The following is a 20270-nucleotide window of genomic DNA, read 5'->3' on the forward strand; positions in this document are numbered from 1 at the left end:
CTCTAAATGTGTGTTTGAGAGGAGAGGCTGAGCAGACATGCTTTTGTGTTGATCTTTTAGGTTTGTTTTGTATACAGCTCAGGGTGGTTTGAGGGAATGCAGTATACAAATGTAAATAAATTAAATTTCCCTCAGTATATGACTGTGGGGTGTCTGTCAGCAGCCCAGTCCTTAACCAGAAATAACAGAGCACAGTGTGCCTGCTGCCTCAGGAACTGAGCACTGCGAGCAGAAGCTCATCAGTATTCCAGCTCTGGAGCACCAGGAAATCTTAGGACTATAATTTTACAGAAAGATACTGATAAGACAGTGAATGACACAGATCTATCTATGCAGAGATATAGGTATTGCTAGATAGCGAAAAATCTATCTATATAGATAAGGGTATACATATATCGATGCGGAGTTCATACGATGACCACAGTACCCTGAGGCGGGTCCACGAAATGATGGCCATCACTGGTCGTGGTCAGAGGCGTTTGAAGAACCCGCACGATAACATCTGATCAAGATAAGTGTTATCTTTTCTGCTGTATTAGGCAGAGTTAAATAAATAAAAAAATAAAAAATAAGTAAAATTAACTGAACTGACACTAATACTACAGCAGCACAGAGGTTTTTTGGCCAATGATGAAGAGGTCCAGCCCCTTGAGCTTGGTCTGTCTTGAGGCCTTTTCTCTGTATAGATACAGACTTTAGCGTGCTTAAGTTTTGAGATCTCCCTATTCTCTAGACTTATATATATATATACACACACATACACAATTTACACACACTTGTTTATCGACACAGGAAGGATTTCTGACCTTGGCAGGACCGATCAATCACGCTACTACTATTATACGTACACCTCATAGGCTGCCATTGATCCAGCTGATTTCTTTTAAGAGTCTACTTTGAGTCTGCAAGGACTTGCATCAAAAGAGGTCCTGTCTAAACAGTAATTATGTTACTGTCACTATTATTAGCATTTGTATAGCGCTACCAGACGCACGCAGCACTGAACACCTGATACAAAGGGACAGTCCCTGCTCAAAAGAGCTTATAATCTAAATAATACAGACAGACAAGACAGTTACGGATGAGGTACTGGGTCTGGGTGACAAGGAAGGAAGGAAGGAACAAGGGAGGGCAAATGAGTAGAGGCTAGGAGCCAAAAGTAGCAGTGAAAAGGTGAGTTTTCAGCATGGATTTAAAAACAGGTAGAGATGGAGCTAGAAGTATAGGTTCAGGAAGTCGATTCCAGGCATAAGGTGCCGCAAGAGAAAAGGAGTGAAGCCTGGAGTTAGCAGTGGAGGAGAAGGATTCTAGGCTCGCTCTCTATGTTCCTTGAGCGGGGGTAGGGAGGGGGTAAGGAGGTTCTCTTAATTCTTTTTCCAGTTTTTAGTAAACTAAGGCTTGAACTCAAGCTTTTCCAGGTGTTGCCCTTGCACTCACACGTTGCCAGTTTTACAGCTATGAGTCCATTTGTACCAATTTACGAAGGTTTTGTAAACTCATTTGCGGAACAGAATGGGGGCTGACTAGCTCTAAATTGCTCAGAGATCTGATATGCCTTTATTCAGTGCCACTGATCTGCTCGTCTGTCTTAGATCACACTTCATGTTGTATTAGACAATCTGATGTACCCCACTCTTAAGTATTTTTGACAAGAAGCACTAAACATGGAAATAAATGAAATCAAATAGATAAAGTATAAAAGCTCTCTATCTATATATACACACACGTACATATAAGCTCTGAGACAGTAGTTTTCAATCTGTTTTTATTTCTCCAAAGTTGTTGTGCATGCCAAGTTTGACTTTTTCAGGCTCCCGGTTCAATTTTTGTCTTCATATTTCTATTTTTAATTTCTGGCCTGTTGTCCTTATTTGGTGAAGGACTGTGTTTTATGTGCGACCAAAATCTGATATTCTGTTGGTGTTTAGTTTCTGTGTAGACATCTGTAGCAGATCCACTTGCTCTATTTTCTTAGTAATAGATACTTTGGTCTTTTTAACACAGTAAATGACGGCAGATAAAGACCTGAATGGTCCATCCAGTCTGCCCAACAGCACACTTATCATTAAACCAACAATGAATGTGATATAAAATACTTTCTTTGGCGTTTCTGGGACAGACTGTAGAAGTCCACCCGGCACTGTCCTTACATTCCAACTACTGAAGTTGCTGTCAAAGCCCTTTCCAGCCCATCCTAAACCAGATTGTCATATACGGGACACAGACCTGAAAAGTCTGCCGGCACAGGCCTTAGTTCTTCATAGCCAGAGTTGCCATCTATGGCCAGAATTCATGACAGGCCTCATAGACTTACCAATAAGAAACAAAGTCAGATCGTCAAGATCCTACCTAAACCTACACTACCCAAATTGCAAAGGACTGAAATACAAAACAACTTACACAGCTGGCTTCTCCTACATAAGCGCACAACTATGGAATGGGCTCCCGAAAATTGTGAAAACAATCCACGACCACTTGAACTTCAGGAAATCACTAAAAACCAACCTCTTCAAAAAGGCCTACCCCAATGACCCCGTGTAACCCCTCTTCACCTACCAACACGACTATGATCGAACAGGACATCACGCAATCTTCATCCATTCCGACCCTCCACTTATACCTCATACGATCACTATACAACTTTGTATTTGTTATCCACCGACTGGGCAAATGTCTTTGACGGTACTATGTAAGCCACATTGAGCCTGCAAATAGGTGGGAAAATGTGGGGTACAAATGCAACAAATAAATCTAAGCGCCATTTGACAAATCCACACACATGTAGTCATTTAAGTTTTTTTTTTATATATACCATCCATTTCCTAATTAAAGATCCTCTGTTCATCCTATACCTTTTTGAATTTCATCACCGTTTTTGTGTCTACCACCTCCCTCGGGAGGGCATTCCAGCATCGACCACCCTCTCTGTAAAAAGAATTTCTTGACATTACTCCCAAGTCTACCACCCCACAATCTCAACTCATGTCCTCTAGTTTTACAGTTTCCCCTTTCTCTGGAAAAAAAAAGTTTGCTTCTGTATTAATACTTTCAAGTATGTAAACGTTTATCAAATCTTCCCTGTCCCTCCTCTCCTCTAAGGTAGACACATTCAAGTCTTCCAGTCTCTTCTCATACGTCTTTTGGAGCAAAGCCCATATAATTTCCTCTGGACTGCTTCAAGTCTTTTTAGATCCTAAGCAAGATACGGCCTCCAAAACTGAACACAAAACTGTAATGCTTGTACAGGGGCATCAACACCTCCTTTTTTCTGCTGATTACACCCCTTTCTATGCAGCCTAGAATCCTTCTGCTTTCGCCAGACGTAAATCTCTATTGGCTTCTTTCAGTTTCACCTGGTATTCTTTTCTGTGTTCCTCTTCTTGAGTTTTTCTGTATTTCGTGAACGCCAACTCTTCTGCCTTTATTTTCTCAGCCACTTGTTTCTCTTGCTTTTACTCTCCTCATGTAAAGGTCAGTAGCCATTTTTATAATTCCTTTCAGCCTGGACCTCTGTCTTTTCACTTCTCATATGTCCTCCCATCCCATCAGCTACTCCCCCATTTTACAAAAGTCAGCATGTTTGAAATCCAGGACTTTGGTTTGATAGACACCAAAGCAGTTTACAATACAACAGCAATTACAGTATGTCAGTTATATAAAATATAATATATTATGGCCTTTTCCTGCAGAAACTTGTCCAAACCTTTTTTTAATCCAGATACACTAACTGTTGTTACCACATCCTCCAGCAATGAGTTCCAGAGCTTAACTATTTGTTGAGTGAGAAAATATTTTCTGCTATTTACAAGTATTACCATATAACTTCATGGAGCGTCCCCTAATCTTTGTACTTTCTGAAAGAGTAAACAATCGATTTACATTTACCTGTTCTACTCCACTCAGTATTTTGTAGAACTCTATCATATCCCCCCTTCCCCCAGTCATCTCCAAGCTGAAGAGCCCTAACCTCTTAAGACTTTCCGCGGATGAGGAACAAGGGGAAGAAGAACTCTGACTCTGAATATCATCCCTGGCCCAGGTCAAACTACATTTGCTATATACTGCTTTTTATTTGTAAAGCTTAAAACCTCCCTTGAGGTACCCCTCTTCAACTGACACGCAGTTCTCCAACTAGGTCTGAAGCAGCTTCAGTAACTAGTCTGGGAGCTACACAGTCTGCATGTCACCACCTGCTAGAGACAGAGAAATACTGAGCATCTAAGGCTGCATGTCAGACTTCGTGTTTCCTTTCTCTCTATCAGCTGGTCGACAGGCACAATCCACAGGCTCTGGGCTGGTCTGGTGAGGACACTAAATAAAAACAAACTCACGATTGGGAAATGTCCAATGAGTAATTTCCATTCCAAGGCTGGTGTAACAGGAATGCTTTCAGAGCCAAGGATGCCCGAGGGTTCAGGAGATAGGGACACCAGACAGGATCTGCAACGAGAGAGATATGCATAAAGTAAAGCTTTTTTGTCATTAAGGAGAAATTAGATCATACCTATTAATTTTCTTTCCTTTAGTTCCAAAAGACCAAGACAGAATCTGTGGGTTGTGTCTGTCAACCAGTAGATGGAGACAGAGAAACAAAATAGTTTTGTGTGATTTCCCCCTCAAGCGCACTATGCAGCATTAGCTCCTCAGTACTTCAACTGACCAAGCAACAGACTACATAGTATCTTCTTCTGTATGAAATTCCATAGTAAATGTACTCATACGAAGGTATTGCCTTTAATCAACTTTGAAAAGGTTAAACTATCACAGAAACATTGAACCTTAATAGGAAATTGACAGTGCATAACCTGAGGAGAAAGAACTGAATCAGAAGTAGAGTGGTTTAACAATAGTTGATATTCTAAGGCAGGTCTCTGGACTGGTCTGGCCAGACTAAAGGAAAGAAAATTAGCAGGTACGATCTAATTTCTCCCTCCTCAAGCTAGTACCTAATTAGTACTAGCTTGTTTGCCTACTTGCCTATCTGCCTCCAGGGTAAGACAATGCACAAGCAGACACACTACACTAACTTGCAAAATGTCACCCATACTGGAATCAATAAAGGGAATACGATTTTTCTCATCAAGCCCGAGGATGGAGGGGAGAGAGATGTCAGTCATGTGGGGAGGAGGTACTAGGCCCTCCAACTGCTCTGGGTCCTCAGGCACTGCCCGGTTACCCAAATGGTCAGTCCTCCCCTTTATGGACACAAAGCTCACAGCCCTTGACAAAGCCTAGTTGCATTAATGGCTCATAATTGAAGGGCTATGCGAGTTGAAAGGGGATATAAAATGTTTGGGAGAGGAAGGGGGAGGAAATCTCTGGGTAGCTGCAAACAGTTATGGTGTCAGATCCCGACCCTGGTTTTGAGTTGAAAAAAAGAACACTTTGATAAGTTTCAACATTCATATATTTTCACGTTAAAAATTACCTAAGGAGAAAAGTACCTGAAGACATTTGCATGACTTTTCTGCTGGTACTTTTTCCAACTAAAACAAAACAAACTGCCTACTTTCACTCACACAGAGGCCGGGCAATTTTAAAATACTGTTAAACCTGTAGAAATTTCCTCTCTCATATACTACGTACAAGTGGCCAATACAGTTCCCTGGGTTTCAGCAAGAGTAGGAACCAGGGGACCATCAGAAAAGACCTTTATTTTACTATGAGAGCATCAATTGGAATTATTAGGAAAGGGATGCAAAATAAGACCAATATTATAATAATGCCTCTGAATCGCTCCATGGTGCGACCTCGCCTTGAGTACTACATTCAATTCTGGTCACCGTATCTCAAAAAAGATATAGCAGAATTAGAAAAGGTTCAAAGAAGAGCGACCAAAATAATAAAGGGGATGGAACACATCCCATATGAAAAAAGGCTAAAGAGGTTAGGGCTCTTTATCTTGGAAAAGACAGCTGAGGGGAGACATGATTGAGGTCTATAAAATCCTGAGTGGTGTAGAACTGGTAGAATTGAATCGATTTTTCACTCATTCAAAAAGTACAAAGACCAGGAGACACTCAATGAAATTACATGGAAATACTTTTAAAACAAATAGGAGGAAATATTTTTTCACTTAACGAATAGTTAAGCTCTGAAACTCGCTGCCAGAGGATGTAGTAACAGTGGTTAGCGTATCTGGGTTTAAAAACGGTTTGGAACGTCCACAGTCTGTTATCGAGATGGACATGAAGGAAACCACTGCTTGCCCCGGAATTGGTAGCATGGAATGTTGTTACTAATTGGGTTTCTGCCAGGTACTTGTGACCTGCATTAGCCACTGTTGGAAGCAGGATATTGGGCTAGACGGACCACTGGTCTGACCCAGTATGGCTATTATTATGTAGGAACAGGATCAACAACAGTTCATACCACCAAAGGCCAGGACATTCTTCAAGCTGGCTACATCTACAAGATCACAAGCCAGGAACTCGCTGGGTTACATTATTACACAAGAGAGAGTGGGTCATATTTAAATGGATTGTGTATACCCCCTCCCCCCACCCTTTTCCTGGATGCCACATATAATGCTTAGGAAGCATGTCACCTATTAACTCTTGCTCATCCATGCGGAAACAGGCAGACTTCATGGACATCTCCAAGACTCGGATACAGCCATCATCTGAAGCCAAGATGACCTTATCTGATGTACACCAGTCCACATCCACAATCCGGAAGGTAACATTCCGCCCAGTCTTTAGACTACTGACCATCTGTACCTAATTGGGAAGAAAGTCACAGGCAAGCACTAGGATACATCTCTCTTGGATCCCACAATGATAAATTTGAGGTGTTCAACACTTTGGGGTGCTGAGTGTGTACCTACCCTTTCCTCTGACCTAGCACTTTTTTTTTTTAATTTAAGGATTTCCAAAAAATAAAGGAAAAAGAAAAGGATAATAAAAGTACTAAACAGTTTTCCAAGTACATCTGCAAGTCCATACAACAGAGAGAAAAAATAAATTAAGAAACATCTAGGAAAAGCAGGAGAAATACTCCACAAACCCTTAATCCTTCTTATGACCCTTAATAAAGGAATCTAAATTAAAGGGTTAAATAATTCCTGCCCTGAAACACCTGTAACCCCAATATTTTTATGATATACTTAATTGTACAATTTGAAGGTGAAATCTCCATTTGTTTATTTATTTTTGTTACATTTGTACCCCGCGCTTTCCCACTCATGGCAGGCTCAATGCGGCAGGCAATGGAGGGTTAAGTTTACTTCCATTTAATTTCAAGTGATGTGGTAGCCCCTTGTGTGTGTATTTAATTTCAACATATTCCATCTTTATAATATCAGGCTTCCCAAGGCAGATTACAACAGTTAAGATAAGATGAACCCATCAGGAAACAGGATATCCTCACTGAAATTTGGCAATCTGTATTGTAAAGAACAGTGTAGAAAAATGAGCACAAAATGCAGCTTTATATAACTGCTATTTCTACCAGCTACAATAATTTTTTAAGTTGTTTTAGTGATATTCAATTTTTATTTCATGAAATGTATATCTACATATGGGAAGCTTTCAAATAAATTAAAAAGCTGTTGTCCTCTACCTTTAAGACACTGCCTATCCAACTGGAACAGCTTTTGACTTTTTACAGATTTATTTCTAATAATCTTTAGCTATTGTTTTCAATAGTGTTTGCTATTGTTTTGGGTGAACCAGTGTGGTGGCAATCTCCGCCTACTGACAGCAAGCTCCGTCTCCTGGCTTCAGCCCTTTTAATGAGCTAGATGGGCTCATACCATCTCCTGTTCTCAATCTAGCCTCCTTGGCTGTAACCAAGGGTAGAGGGGCACTTCCTGCCTGCAACTGGCAACGTAACAGACAGACACTGAAAAAAGACTGCGTCACATAACTTTATTGGCAATGCAATTTTACATAAGTCACCAAAATAATATGTTTAGCAATGAAGGTAAAAAAACACAGTAGTACTGGGAGAGGAATAGATGAGCTAGGAAGGGGGGAAGAAGTTTGAAAGGGGTTATTGGCTGGGAGAAAGGATGTAGCTATGAAGGGTTGGAGGCGGCAGAAAGCAGCTGTAAGGATAAGGGAGCTGAGTGATGGAGACATGAGCTGGGAAAGGAGCTGTGGGGACGAGGAATAAAGAGGGCTAGGAAGGGACGAAGGGAACCAAAGGATTACTGGCAAAGAGAGAATTCTGCTGTGAAGTGATGGAACCGCTGCCAAAGGAGCCCGACCCGAGATATTTAAGACACATCCCCTTCAATTCTTCATCTTGAGATTAGGTAAAAAGCAAGCTTTAAAAACCTTAAAATGCCTTAAGAATAGAGGACATTCTTAACAAGAGCGTTTGCTTTAAACATTCCACTTAATTAATTTAAAATGTTTTGGCAGTAGTACTCAACCTTTAAATGAAAGCTATATCCTTTGTGTATTGTGCCAGCATTTGAAAAGAACAATCACCTGTACCAATTAAATGTTTATGTCATTCTCAGGTTAATTGGGCTGTTCCCCTTTAATTACCCCTAGCACAGGGGAACAGCTAAGAATCTTTCTCCTTCCCAACACAATGTTTGTGTGAGATCATTTGCAACAGGGTTCTGATGATGGCTTCACCTAGGGGCAGCTTAAACAACCAGATAAAAGGGATGTGCACTTACGAAACAATACATAAAGGGTATTTCTTAATGTTTTTTTTGGCCAGGCAGTTCCTCCTCCTTCTTTGCAATTTCCAGCTCAACTGGGACCTGGCACCATGAGCCTTCAGTTGCAGTTATCCAGAATATCCCCCCAGTTTATACTTCCGCCCCTCCCCCCTCCCACACACACACACTCAGCAATGGTCCTGGGCCAGAATTCATGCACAGGGCTCCTTCCAGTAGCCTGCAATCAGGCGACCTGAATCCAGTTGCTAGCTGTCACCTCTAAGCAACGAGAATAATTCCTTTTCCCCTAATGCCCCACTCCAGAGGCTGTGCACATTCTCCACTGCAACCCAAGCCTGCCGCTGAGCCAACCCAGTAGCCAATCATTTTACTCATAACTAGAAGCAGCCAAAGAAACTTTCACTGGGGGTTTTGTAATTTGAAAGCTGGTGAGAGATACCTGATCACCAGCAACAGGAAATTCGTCTGATCCGGTGCAGAGTTTTATTTGCTCTGGACCAAGCTGGTACCCACCTCTTTCGTGTCCCAGACTTCGGCACCATCATGGTACATGGCAATTAGTTTCTGGTTGCCCTTCCCAGGGGCAAAACGGATCTTCTTTACCCAGCTGCGGTGAGTGGGAATTCCCCTAGAAAGAGCAGCACATTAGCCCAAATGAGCCATAAATCACACGCCACAAGAAGCTGTCACTACAGGGTCAGAGAACATTCATTTTTCTAGTTAAAGCAACATCCTATATAATAAAACTCACCCTCAACGTTCTGAAGACACTGACGTCAGTGAAGCCAAGCCACTGACGTCACTTCCTTCAAGACAGGTTCGAAGGGTTCGTGGTGGTGAAGCCACCGAAATCGCCAAGTCTCCGGGCCCCGCCCTCACGTCAAACATGGACGTCAAGGGCAGAGCAATGGCATCACACACCGAGAGCGGAGCAATGGCGTACGGTGCGTTCAGGAGGTGCGGAGCAATGGCGTCAGAACCACGAAGGGGTCGGTAGGTAAGTAGGAAGGGAGGGAGAAGGGGGGGGGGGGTGTTGGGGAGGAAAACCTTGCTAGCGCCCGTTTCATTTGCTCCAGAAACGGGCCTCTTTTACTAGTTTTATTATGTTTACTTATTCTTGTCATTGTTTAATGTAAAATTGCATTGCCTTATTATATCATTTTCGAGTAAGGAAGACTCTTAGCTGCAAAGTGGTGAAAAGAAAGTCAGATACCACCTGGACTCTCAGACATTGCATCAGCATTAAACTGGGCAGATTAAACGGGTTTAATGTCAGCCTCTCTCTGTTTCACTTTATCACCATTACTCCTATCCATAAGTACATAAGTACATAAGTAGTGCCATACTGGGAAAGACCAAAGGTCCATCTAGCCCAGCATCCTGTCACCGACAGTGGCCAATCCAGGTCAAGGGCACCTGGCACGCTCCCTAAACGTAAAAACATTCCAGACAAGTTATACCTAAAAATGCGGAATTTTTCTAAGTCCATTTAATAGCGGTCTATGGACTTGTCCTTTAGGAATCTATCTAACCCCTTTTTAAACTCCGTCAAGCTAACCGCCCGTACCACGTTCTCCGGCAACGAATTCCAGAGTCTAATTACACGTTGGGTGAAGAAAAATTTTCTCCGATTCGTTTTAAATTTACCACACTGTAGCTTCAACTCATGCCCTCTAGTCCTAGTATTTTTGGATAGCGTGAACAGTCGCTTCACATCCACCCGATCCATTCCACTCATTATTTTATACACTTCTATCATATCTCCCCTCAGCCGTCTCTTCTCCAAGCTGAAAAGCCCTAGCCTTCTCAGCCTCTCTTCATAGGAAAGTCGTCCCATCCCCACTATCATTTTCGTCGCCCTTCGCTGTACCTTTTCCAATTCTACTATATCTTTTTTGAGATACGGAGACCAGTACTGAACACAATACTCCAGGTGCGGTCGCACCATGGAGCGATACAACGGCATTATAACATCCGCACACCTGGACTCCATACCCTTCCTAATAACACCCAACATTCTATTCGCTTTCCTAGCCGCAGCAGCACACTGAGCAGAAGGTTTCAGCGTATCATCGACGACGACACCCAGATCCCTTTCTTGATCCGTAACTCCTAACGTGGAACCTTGCAAGACGTAGCTGTAATTCGGGTTCCTCTTACCCACATGCATCACTTTGCACTTGTCAACATTGAACTTCGTCTGCCACTTGCACGCCCATTCTCCCAGTCTCGCAAGGTCCTCCTGTAATCGTTCACATTCCTCCTGCGACTTGACGACCCTGAATAATTTTGTGTCATCGGCGAATTTAATTACCTCACTAGTTATTCCCATCTCTAGGTCATTTATAAATACATTAAAAAGCAACGGACCCAGCACAGACCCCTGCGGGACCCCACTAACTACCCTCCTCCACTGAGAATACTGGCCACGCAATCCTACTCTCTGCTTCCTATCTTTCAACCAGTTCTTAATCCATAATAGTACCCTACCTCCGATTCCATGACTCTGCAATTTCTTCAGGAGTCTTTCGTGCGGCACTTTGTCAAACGCCTTCTGAAAATCCAGATATACAATATCAACCGGCTCCCCATTGTCCACATGTTTGCTTACCCCCTCAAAAAAATGCATTAGATTGGTGAGGCAAGACTTCCCTTCACTAAATCCGTGCTGACTTTGTCTCATCAGTCCATGTTTTTGTATATGCTCTGCAATTTTATTCTTAATAATAGCCTCCACCATCTTGCCCGGCACCGACGTCAGACTCACCGGTCTATAATTTCCCGGATCTCCTCTGGAACCCTTCTTAAAAATCGGAGTAACATTGGCTACCCTCCAGTCTTCCGGTATTACACTCGATTTTAGGGACAGATTGCATATTTCTAACAGTAGCTCCGCAAGTTCATTTTTTAGTTCTATTAATACTCTGGGATGAATACCATCAGGTCCCGGTGATTAACTACTCTTCAGCTTGCTGAACTGACCCATTACATCCTCCAAGGTTACAGAGAATTTGTTTAGTTTCTCCGACTCCCCCGCTTCAAATATTCTTTCCGGCACCGGTGTCCCCCCCAAATCCTCCTCGGTGAAGACTGAAGCAAAGAATTCATTTAATTTCTCCGCTACGGCTTTGTCCTCCTTGATCGCCCCTTTAACACCATTTTCGTCCAGCTGCCCAGCCGACTCTTTGGCCGGTTTCCTGCTTTTAATGTATCTAAAAAAATTTTTACTATGTATTTTTGCTTCCAACGCTAATTTCTTCTCAAAGTCCTTTTTTGCCCTCCTTATCTCCGCTTTGCATTTGGCTTGGCATTCCTTATGATCTATCCTGTTACTTTCAGTTGGTTCTCTTCTCCACTTTCTGAAGGATTGTTTTTTGGCTCTAATGATTTCCTTTATCTTACTGTTTAGCCACGCCGGCTGACGTTTAGTCTTTTTTCCCTTTTTTCTAATACGTGGAATATATTTGTCCTGAACCTCCAGGATGGTGTTTTTAAACAGCATCCACGCCTGATGCAAGTTTTTTATTCTGCGAGCTGCTCCTTTCAGTCTTTTTTTCACCATTTTTCTCATTTTGTCGTAATCACCTTTTCTATAGTTAAACGCTAGCGTACTTGATTTCCTAGTTTCACTTCCTTCAATGCCAATATCAAAACCGATCATATTATGATCACTGTTATCAAGCGGCCCTCGTATCGTTACCCCCTGCACTAGATCATGAGCACCACTAAGGACTAAGTCTAGTATTTTTCCTTCTCTTGTCGGCTCCTGAACTAGCTGTTCCATGAAGCTGTCCTTGATTTCATCAAGAAATCTTATGTCCCTTGCGTGTACAGATGTTACATTAACCCAGTCTATCCACACAAGAATGATATTATTGGGAAACTTTGAGAAAATATCCCCAGCTACAAAAGTGTGTTTTCAGGCAGAACTGTGAAATCTGATGCATCTTGGTACAGTAACTCATCCTGAAGGTCTGAGTATTCAGCGGCACACTTAACCCCTTGGCTGCCCTTCTGAAGTCATTACTGCTTGCACAAGGGAAGGGAAATGGGACTTGATATACTGCCTTTCTGAGGTTTTTGCAACTACATTCAAAGCGGTTTACATATATTCAGGTACTTATTTTGTACCAGGGGCAATGGAGGGTTAAGTGACTTGCCCAAAGTCAGAAGGAGCTGCAATGGGAATCAAACTCAGTTCCCCAGGATCAAAGTCTTCTGCACTACCCACTAGGCTACTCCAATGACTATCAGCCAGCAGTCCCTAAATAATGATGCAACTACACACCGAGGCAGCAGCTGGAACAAATTTCTGTGGTTCCTTATGTATATTTATACTTGAATTTAATATATTGTTTAAATCAATGCTCAAGTTGGGAAGCGGACCTCTGCTCATATAGCCCACTGGTGAGAGCTGTCAGTATGGGGGAAAGGTGATACAAAACAATTCTGACAGCAGCTCCCACCAAATTATTTCCCTGCATGACACAATCTGACAAGCTTGTTCTTAGCAGCTGTATGGATTCATTTTAACTTGTCCACAGAACCCTCCTTCCCCCCTTTCCAATGCTTACCGTACCTGGACATTCTGGCTTTTAAATCCCAGAAGTTTAGATTCCCATCAACGTCTCCCAAGACCAAGGTGTCCCCTTTCCAGGCAATGCAAGTGATGCTGCCCATGGTTCCCTGCAGAAAGGCAAGAGGCAAAAAGGGGTCATCAGTCAGCAATGCCACAGGCAAGAAAACTGTACAACTCTCTACCAATTACACATGACACTGAAAACTTTCCAGCTGCTCTCCTCTCATCCCAAGCTCTGTCACAGTGGGGCTTCTTCATGCGGTGTCAGATGTCACTTGACATCTCAGAGCCACCTGAACATATTAAATGAAGGCAGGTCCATCTGTAGCAACTCACTACCAATGAAATTAAAAGAATGTTCTGGGACTGGCTAAGTAAGGACTTTAAAAAAAAAGGAAAAAAGACTAAACACCCTCTATAACAACAGCCACAAAACTATAGACAACAGAGAGCAACCATGTTCAACAATTAAGAAAAAGTGCAAGGGGGCGGCAGCAACATCACATCGCGAGTAACACCGAGTAGTTAGCAGGAGTACAAACCCTTTCTCTATTACCTGAAAATTTGTTTTACCTCTAAAGAAATATGCCGCATACAAAGAAAAAGGCGTTTGTTAGAGCTGCGGCCCAGGCAGCTCTAACTTCTACACCTACCCAGCAGACGCTCGATAGTTTTCTCGCGAGAACCGCAACGACGGCGTTCGGAGGTCCCACTGAGTTTACAGCGCCAGGAGAAGCTGACCTCTTGGGACAGGATATTTCGTTGTCCCCTCCAACGAGGTCTCAACCGCCACAACCGACTGGGGCCGATTATGGAGGCGACCCGCAAAACCGCGATGACGGCGCAGCGGCGAGTCAACTGGGCTCCATAGCGATTTCCCCAGTCGAAGCCTGTGTTTCATCTAAGGCCCAGAAAGTGCCGGTATCACTCGAGGCTATATGGGAGACACTTCAGACGGTCTTAACCTCAACTAGCAAGATCGACTCCCTTGTGAGTAACGTTCAGACTTTGTCTAAAGACCTTATAGCAATGAAAAATGAAGTCTCAGAAAGAATGAAACATTTATCCGATGAAAATGTAAAAATGAAAGAAGTTTCAGCAAAGCTTATACAAGATAATACATTGATCCATACCAGATTGGAATATTTTGAAAACTACAACAGGAGGCTTAATTTGCGTTTGTTGAATTTGCCAAGAACTTTAGTTTATTCCCCTTTGGATATTTTCAAACGATATTTGATAGAAAATTTGAAATTTACAGAAGATAAAATACCTCCACTTAATAAAGTATATTATTTGCCAGCAAGAAAATTGAAAGATGGCCCCCAGGAACTATTACAAACAGAACCTGATTTAAATGTTTCGGAATTATTAGAATCATCTTTGACTGAAAAAACTGAAAGACAAACTCTTTTAGTATCCTTTATTTTTCAACAGGACCTGGAACTGGTTAGAAAAACTGCATTAAAGCATTTACAAACCCCATTTTATGGGAAAAAAGTACTAGTCTTTCCAGATGTCACCAAACAGATTCAGGCTAGAAGGAAAGAGTTTTTGGCATTAAGATCTGCAACATTAGCCTTGGGAGCCTCTTTTAATCTTAACTATCCGTGTAAATGCAATGTGAAATATTTAGGGGTCAAATATGTATTTTTTGTTTCTGAGCATTTGAAACAGTTTATTACACAGAAAAAGGTTTTATAATTTATGTTGGAGTTTAGTAGGTCTGATTAGCCTTGGAAAAGAGACTAATGGAAAAGTTAAATGCGCGGTAATACTGTTAAGCCTTTACCTCTTATTTTTGTAAGATATTTGAAACTAATCTCCTGAGTAGTACTAAGGCCCAGCCCCTTCAATTTGGGGTCTAATACAAGTTGATAATTCATAATTTTCTTACTTAATTTTTTCTTTAGAGAAAATTGCCTGTAATCTGTTAAACTGCCTTACTTGTTCAAGATATATTCTTGTAAATTAATGAAAATGATAAATAAAGAATTTAAAAAAAAAAAAAGTGCAAAAATACATATAGACCAAACAACAACAAAAAAGTGAGGTAAAATAGGCTATTATAGCCAAAAAAAACCCTCAAAATCTTTCATAAACGGGGGGGGGGGGGGGGGGGGGGGGGGGGGGGGGGGGGGGAATACAAGATTCAAATGAAGAAAAATAGAATTAGCCATTATCAAGTTGAATGGTAAGCACTGATAAGCTAGGCATAAAGAACATTTGAAAAGTAAGGTAAAACAATTACTAAAACCATTTCCAGGTACATTTGAAGCAGCAAACCTGTGAGGGAATCAACTGGACTATTAGATGATCACAGGGAAAAGGGGCACTCAGAGAGACAATTAATTCTTTACATTGGCTTTACTGAGGGAGATCTAAGGGGACTACTCAGGCCAGAAATGGTATTTAATAATGATTATGATGATGACTCAGAGGAACAAAATTCTCAGTGAGCCTAGAAGATGAAATAGGCCAAATCAGCAAACTAAAGAATAGCAAATCACCTGGACTGAATGGTAAACACCCTAGAGGATTGAAAAAGTACATAAGTATTGCCACACTGGGACAGACCGAAGGTCCATCAAGTCCAGCATCCTGTTTCCAACAGTGGCCAATCCAGGTCACAAATACCTGCTTATCCCAGAAATAGTGGATTTTCCCCAAGTCCATTTAATAATAGTCTATGGACTTTTCCTTTAGGAAGCCATCCAAACATTTTTTTAAACCCCGCTAAGCTAACCGCCTTTACCACATTCTCTGGCAATGAATTCCTGAGTTTAATTATATGTTGAGTGAAGAAAGATTTTCTCAGATTCATTTTAAATTTACTACTTTGTAGCTTCATCACATGCCCCCTAGTCCTAGTATTTTTGGAAAGCGTAAACAGACGCTTCACATCTACCCTTTCCATTCCACTCATTATTTTATAGACCTCTATCATATCTCCCCCAGCGCCCCACACAAGCAGCACGGGTGCAAGCGTCTTACATCTGGAGGAATCCTGGCACTGTCCTTCACAGAGTTTCCCTCCACAGTCAGATGATACACCTGCCCGTCCGTGTCTGTGAACACAAAGTGCTCCCGTGCACATATGTTCTGACTCAATTCAGATTTGCTTTCCGCTTCCTGGAACAGACTACAAAAGGATGCCATCACAATCTACAAAGGTGCAAACTGGTTGATAACATTATACTTTACCGTCAGCATCGTACATGAAAATTTAAAACAGCCCCACTCCACAAAATGTTCTCTTCTTTCCCTCCAAGAAGTCCTGTTCTCGGAATTTCTTTCACTTTGTATATCTTTTTCTTCTCATATTAACGTCTGGGACTTCACTAAACCTTTTTTGCTTAGTACATCTACCAAATTCCCCAATCTCTCTCCTTATCTTTGTTAGTTAAACCAATAGCAGTTGAAGCCCCAGAAGGCAGCAGGAGGGAAGTGGCCACAAACAGGCTACACTTGGAAAGGGTTTAAAAATAAATTAGTATCAATTCTGAAAAACACAAGAGAGAAACATTGGGTAGGAAGAAAATCACTCTATGCCTCACTCAGACCACAAATGTGCAATATGCTGCCATGGTATGTTAAATCATGTTAAATTATTATAGCTGAGATAGATCTTAAAGTGGGAGTCACAATAATCAGCTCTCAAATATCCCAGCGCTTCAAATTAATTAATTAATTAATTTAATTACATTTGTACCCCGCACTTTCCCACACATAGCAGGTTCAATGCAGCTTACATAGTAAATGGAGTTACAAAGTCTTGAAGAAGAGTAATAAGTTATGGTAAACATAGTAATAACGGGGTTTTAAGGATATGTAGATTGAACAAGGAGAGGTAAGCAAGATAGGATGATCAAAAGGAGAGAGATTGGGAGGGGTAATGAGTAGGAAGGATGGATAGGAAAAGGTAGGGATAAGCATAAGGAGATAGGGAGACTTGGTCTAATGTATAATAATGGTAAAGACAGGAATCATGTGGGTGGGTTTAAGAAGTTAAGTTGGGTCATTAGTGTAAGCTTTCTTGAAGAGGTGGGTCTTTAGCATTTTTCTAAATGGTAAATGGTCGTTGATTGTTTGGATGGATCTTGGCAGAGAGTTCCAAAGCTGGCTGCCCAAAAAGGAGAAGCTGGATGCATAGGAGGTCTTGCATTTAATGCCTTTGCAGTTTGGAAGGTGTAAATTAAGGTAAGTACGAGAAGACGATAAGCTGTTTCTGGCTGGGAGGTCGATAAGGTTATTCATGTAGTTAGGAGATTCTCCATATATAATCTTATGAATCAAAGTGTGGTCCTTAAAAGTTTATTCTTTCTTTGATGGGGAGCCAATGAAGCTTCTCTCAAAAAGGTGTTGCGCTGTCAAATCTTGATTTGCCAAAGATAAGTCTGGCTGCTATGTTTTGGCCGGTCTGACGTTTCTTCAAAATTAGGGTCTTACATCCTAAGAAAACACTGTTGCAGTAGTCTGCGTGTGTGAGTACTGTGGATTGCACTAGGTTCCGGAAGGTGTCCAAGAGAAGGTATGACTTCACTCTTTTTAAAAGCCACATCATGTTGAACATTTTTTTGTAATGGATTTAGTATGGTTTTCAAATGATAAATGGCTATCAATCATTACTCCAAGTATTTTTAGGTTGTCAGATATGGAGAGTCTAACGTCTGGGGTGCTGAGAGTGGTAGGGAGAAATGGAGAGTATTGAGATGAGAGGACTAGAATGTTGAACCATCAGTGACAACTCATGTCACAAGTGCTTTCTTTTGTAGGAAAAAAGGTATCGGTACTCATACAGCGCAACCTTAGGGGTAGGGTCACTATCTATGGCCCTGCCCCTAAAGTAGCCACACACCTTTTACCAGACATGGAACATATAAAAAGGCATCAATGAAAATATTACACCAGTCCCTAGACTACCAACAAATCTCCTACTGGGAAAAAATAACAAACAGAATTTTCTACACAGAAACTACACTATCAGCAGAATACTGCACCTCAGTCACATATACACAGTACACGGACAGAGAACATAAGTATTGCCATAATGGGACAGACCGAAGGTCCATCAAGCCCAGCATCCTGTTTCCAACAGTGGCCAATCCACTGGCAAGATCCCAAAACAGTACAATACATTTTATGCTCCTTATCCTAGAAATAAGCAGTGGATTTTCCCCATCTTAATAACGGCTTATGGACTTTTCTTTTAGCAAGTTATCCAAACCTTTTTTAAACCCCGCTTACCTAACTGCTTTTACTACATTCTCTGGCAATGAATTCCACAATTTAATTACACATTGAGTAAAGAAATATTTTCTCTGATTTGTTTTAAGTTTACTACTTTGTAGCTTCATTGCATGCACCCTACTCCTAGTATTTTTGGAAAAAGTAAACAAGAGATTCACATCTACCCGCTCAACTCTACTCATTATTTTATAGACCTTTATCATATCTCCCCTCAGCCGTCTTTCCTCCAGCTGAAGAGCCCTAGTCGCTTTAGCCTTTCCTCATAGGGAAGTTGTCCCATCCCTTTTATCATTTTTGTTGTCCTTCTCTGTACCTTTTTTAATTCCACTATATCTTTTTTTGAGATGCGGTGACCAGAATTGCACACAATATTCGAGATACTACTAGATGTATGAAGTACTGTGCACATTATATGCAGGTACTTTGTCCCTAGAGGGCTCACAATCTAAGTTCTTTTGTACCTGGGCAACTGAAGGTTAAGGGGTCCTTTTACAAAGGCGCTCTGAAAAATGGCCTGCGGTAGTTTAGACGCGCGTTTTGGGCGTGCACAGAATCATTTTTCAGCACACTTGTAAAAAATGCCTTTTTAAACTTTTTGCCGAAAACAGACATGCAACAAAATGAAAATTGCCGCATGTCCATTTTGGGTCTGAAACCTTAACGCCAGCCATTGACTTAGCCTGTAAGGTTTCACGTGTTAACCAGGCAGGAATGGTCTACTCGCATAGAATGACGATTACTGCCCGATTACTACTCAAGCGCCAGAAAAGAAAAATATTTTCCAGTGCGCCTAGCGGACGCGCATAAAAAATGAAATTACCACAAGGGCCACACGGTAACTCAAATTTGACACGTGCTGGGCGCACGTAGGCACCTATGCGGCTTAGTAAAAGGGCCCCCATGTGACTTGCCCAAAGTCAGAAGGAGCTGCAGTGGGAATTGAACCCAGGTTGCCAGGATCAAAGTCCACTGCACTAACCATTAGGAGTGATAAAAAGGCATTATAATGTTCTCACTTTTGTTTTTCATTCCTTTCCTAATAATACCTAACATTCTATTTGCTTTCTTAGCTGCTGCCGCACACCGAGAAGAGGTTTTCAATGTATCATCAACCATAACACAGAGATCCCATTCTTGGTTGGGGATTCCTAATGTGGAACCTTGCATTACGTAGCTATAGTTCAGGTTCCTCTTTCCCACATCCATCACTTTGCACTTGCTTACATTAAATATCATCTGCCCTTTGGATGCCCAGTCTCATAAGGTCCTCTTGCGATTTAACAACTTTGAATAACTTTATGTCATCAGCAAATTTAATTACCTCACTAGTTACTCCCATCTCTAGATCATTTATGAATATGTTAAAAAGCAGCGGTCCCAGCACAGACCCCTGTGGAACTCCACTAACTACCCTTCTTCATTGAGAATACTGACCATTTAACCCTACTCTCTGTTTTCTATCTTTTAACCAGTTTTTAATCAACAATAGGACACTACCTCCTATCCCATGACTCTCCAATTTCCTCTGGAGTCTTTCATGAGGTACTTTGTCAAACGCCTTCTGAAAATCCAGATACACAATATCAACCGGCTCCCCTTTATCCACATGTTTGTTCACCCCTTCAAAGAAATATAGTAGATTGGTGAGGTAAGATTTCCCTTCACTAAATCCATGTTGGCTTTGTCTCATTAATCCATGCTTTTGAATATGCTCTGTAGTTTTGTTCTTTATAATAGTCTCTATCATTTTGCCCGGCACCGACGTCAGGCTCACCAGTCTATAATTTCCCAGATCACCTCTGG

The 20270-nt window shown here is 41.6% G+C and overlaps 1 protein-coding gene across 1 annotated transcript in view; it reads right to left on the bottom strand.

Moving 5' to 3' along the window:
• The window catches only part of WDR11 (WD repeat domain 11), a 165480-nt gene that overhangs the window by 54878 nt on the left and 90332 nt on the right, over positions 1-20270 (bottom strand). The window contains 5 exon segments of the mRNA XM_030202606.1: positions 4332-4440; positions 6548-6719; positions 9152-9266; positions 13218-13324; positions 16212-16359. Of these exon segments, the coding sequence (XP_030058466.1) occupies positions 4332-4440; positions 6548-6719; positions 9152-9266; positions 13218-13324; positions 16212-16359 (651 nt within the window).

Source organism: Microcaecilia unicolor, chromosome 5, assembly GCF_901765095.1.
Source record: "Microcaecilia unicolor chromosome 5, aMicUni1.1, whole genome shotgun sequence".
NCBI classification, from domain to species: Eukaryota; Metazoa; Chordata; class Amphibia; order Gymnophiona; family Siphonopidae; genus Microcaecilia; species Microcaecilia unicolor.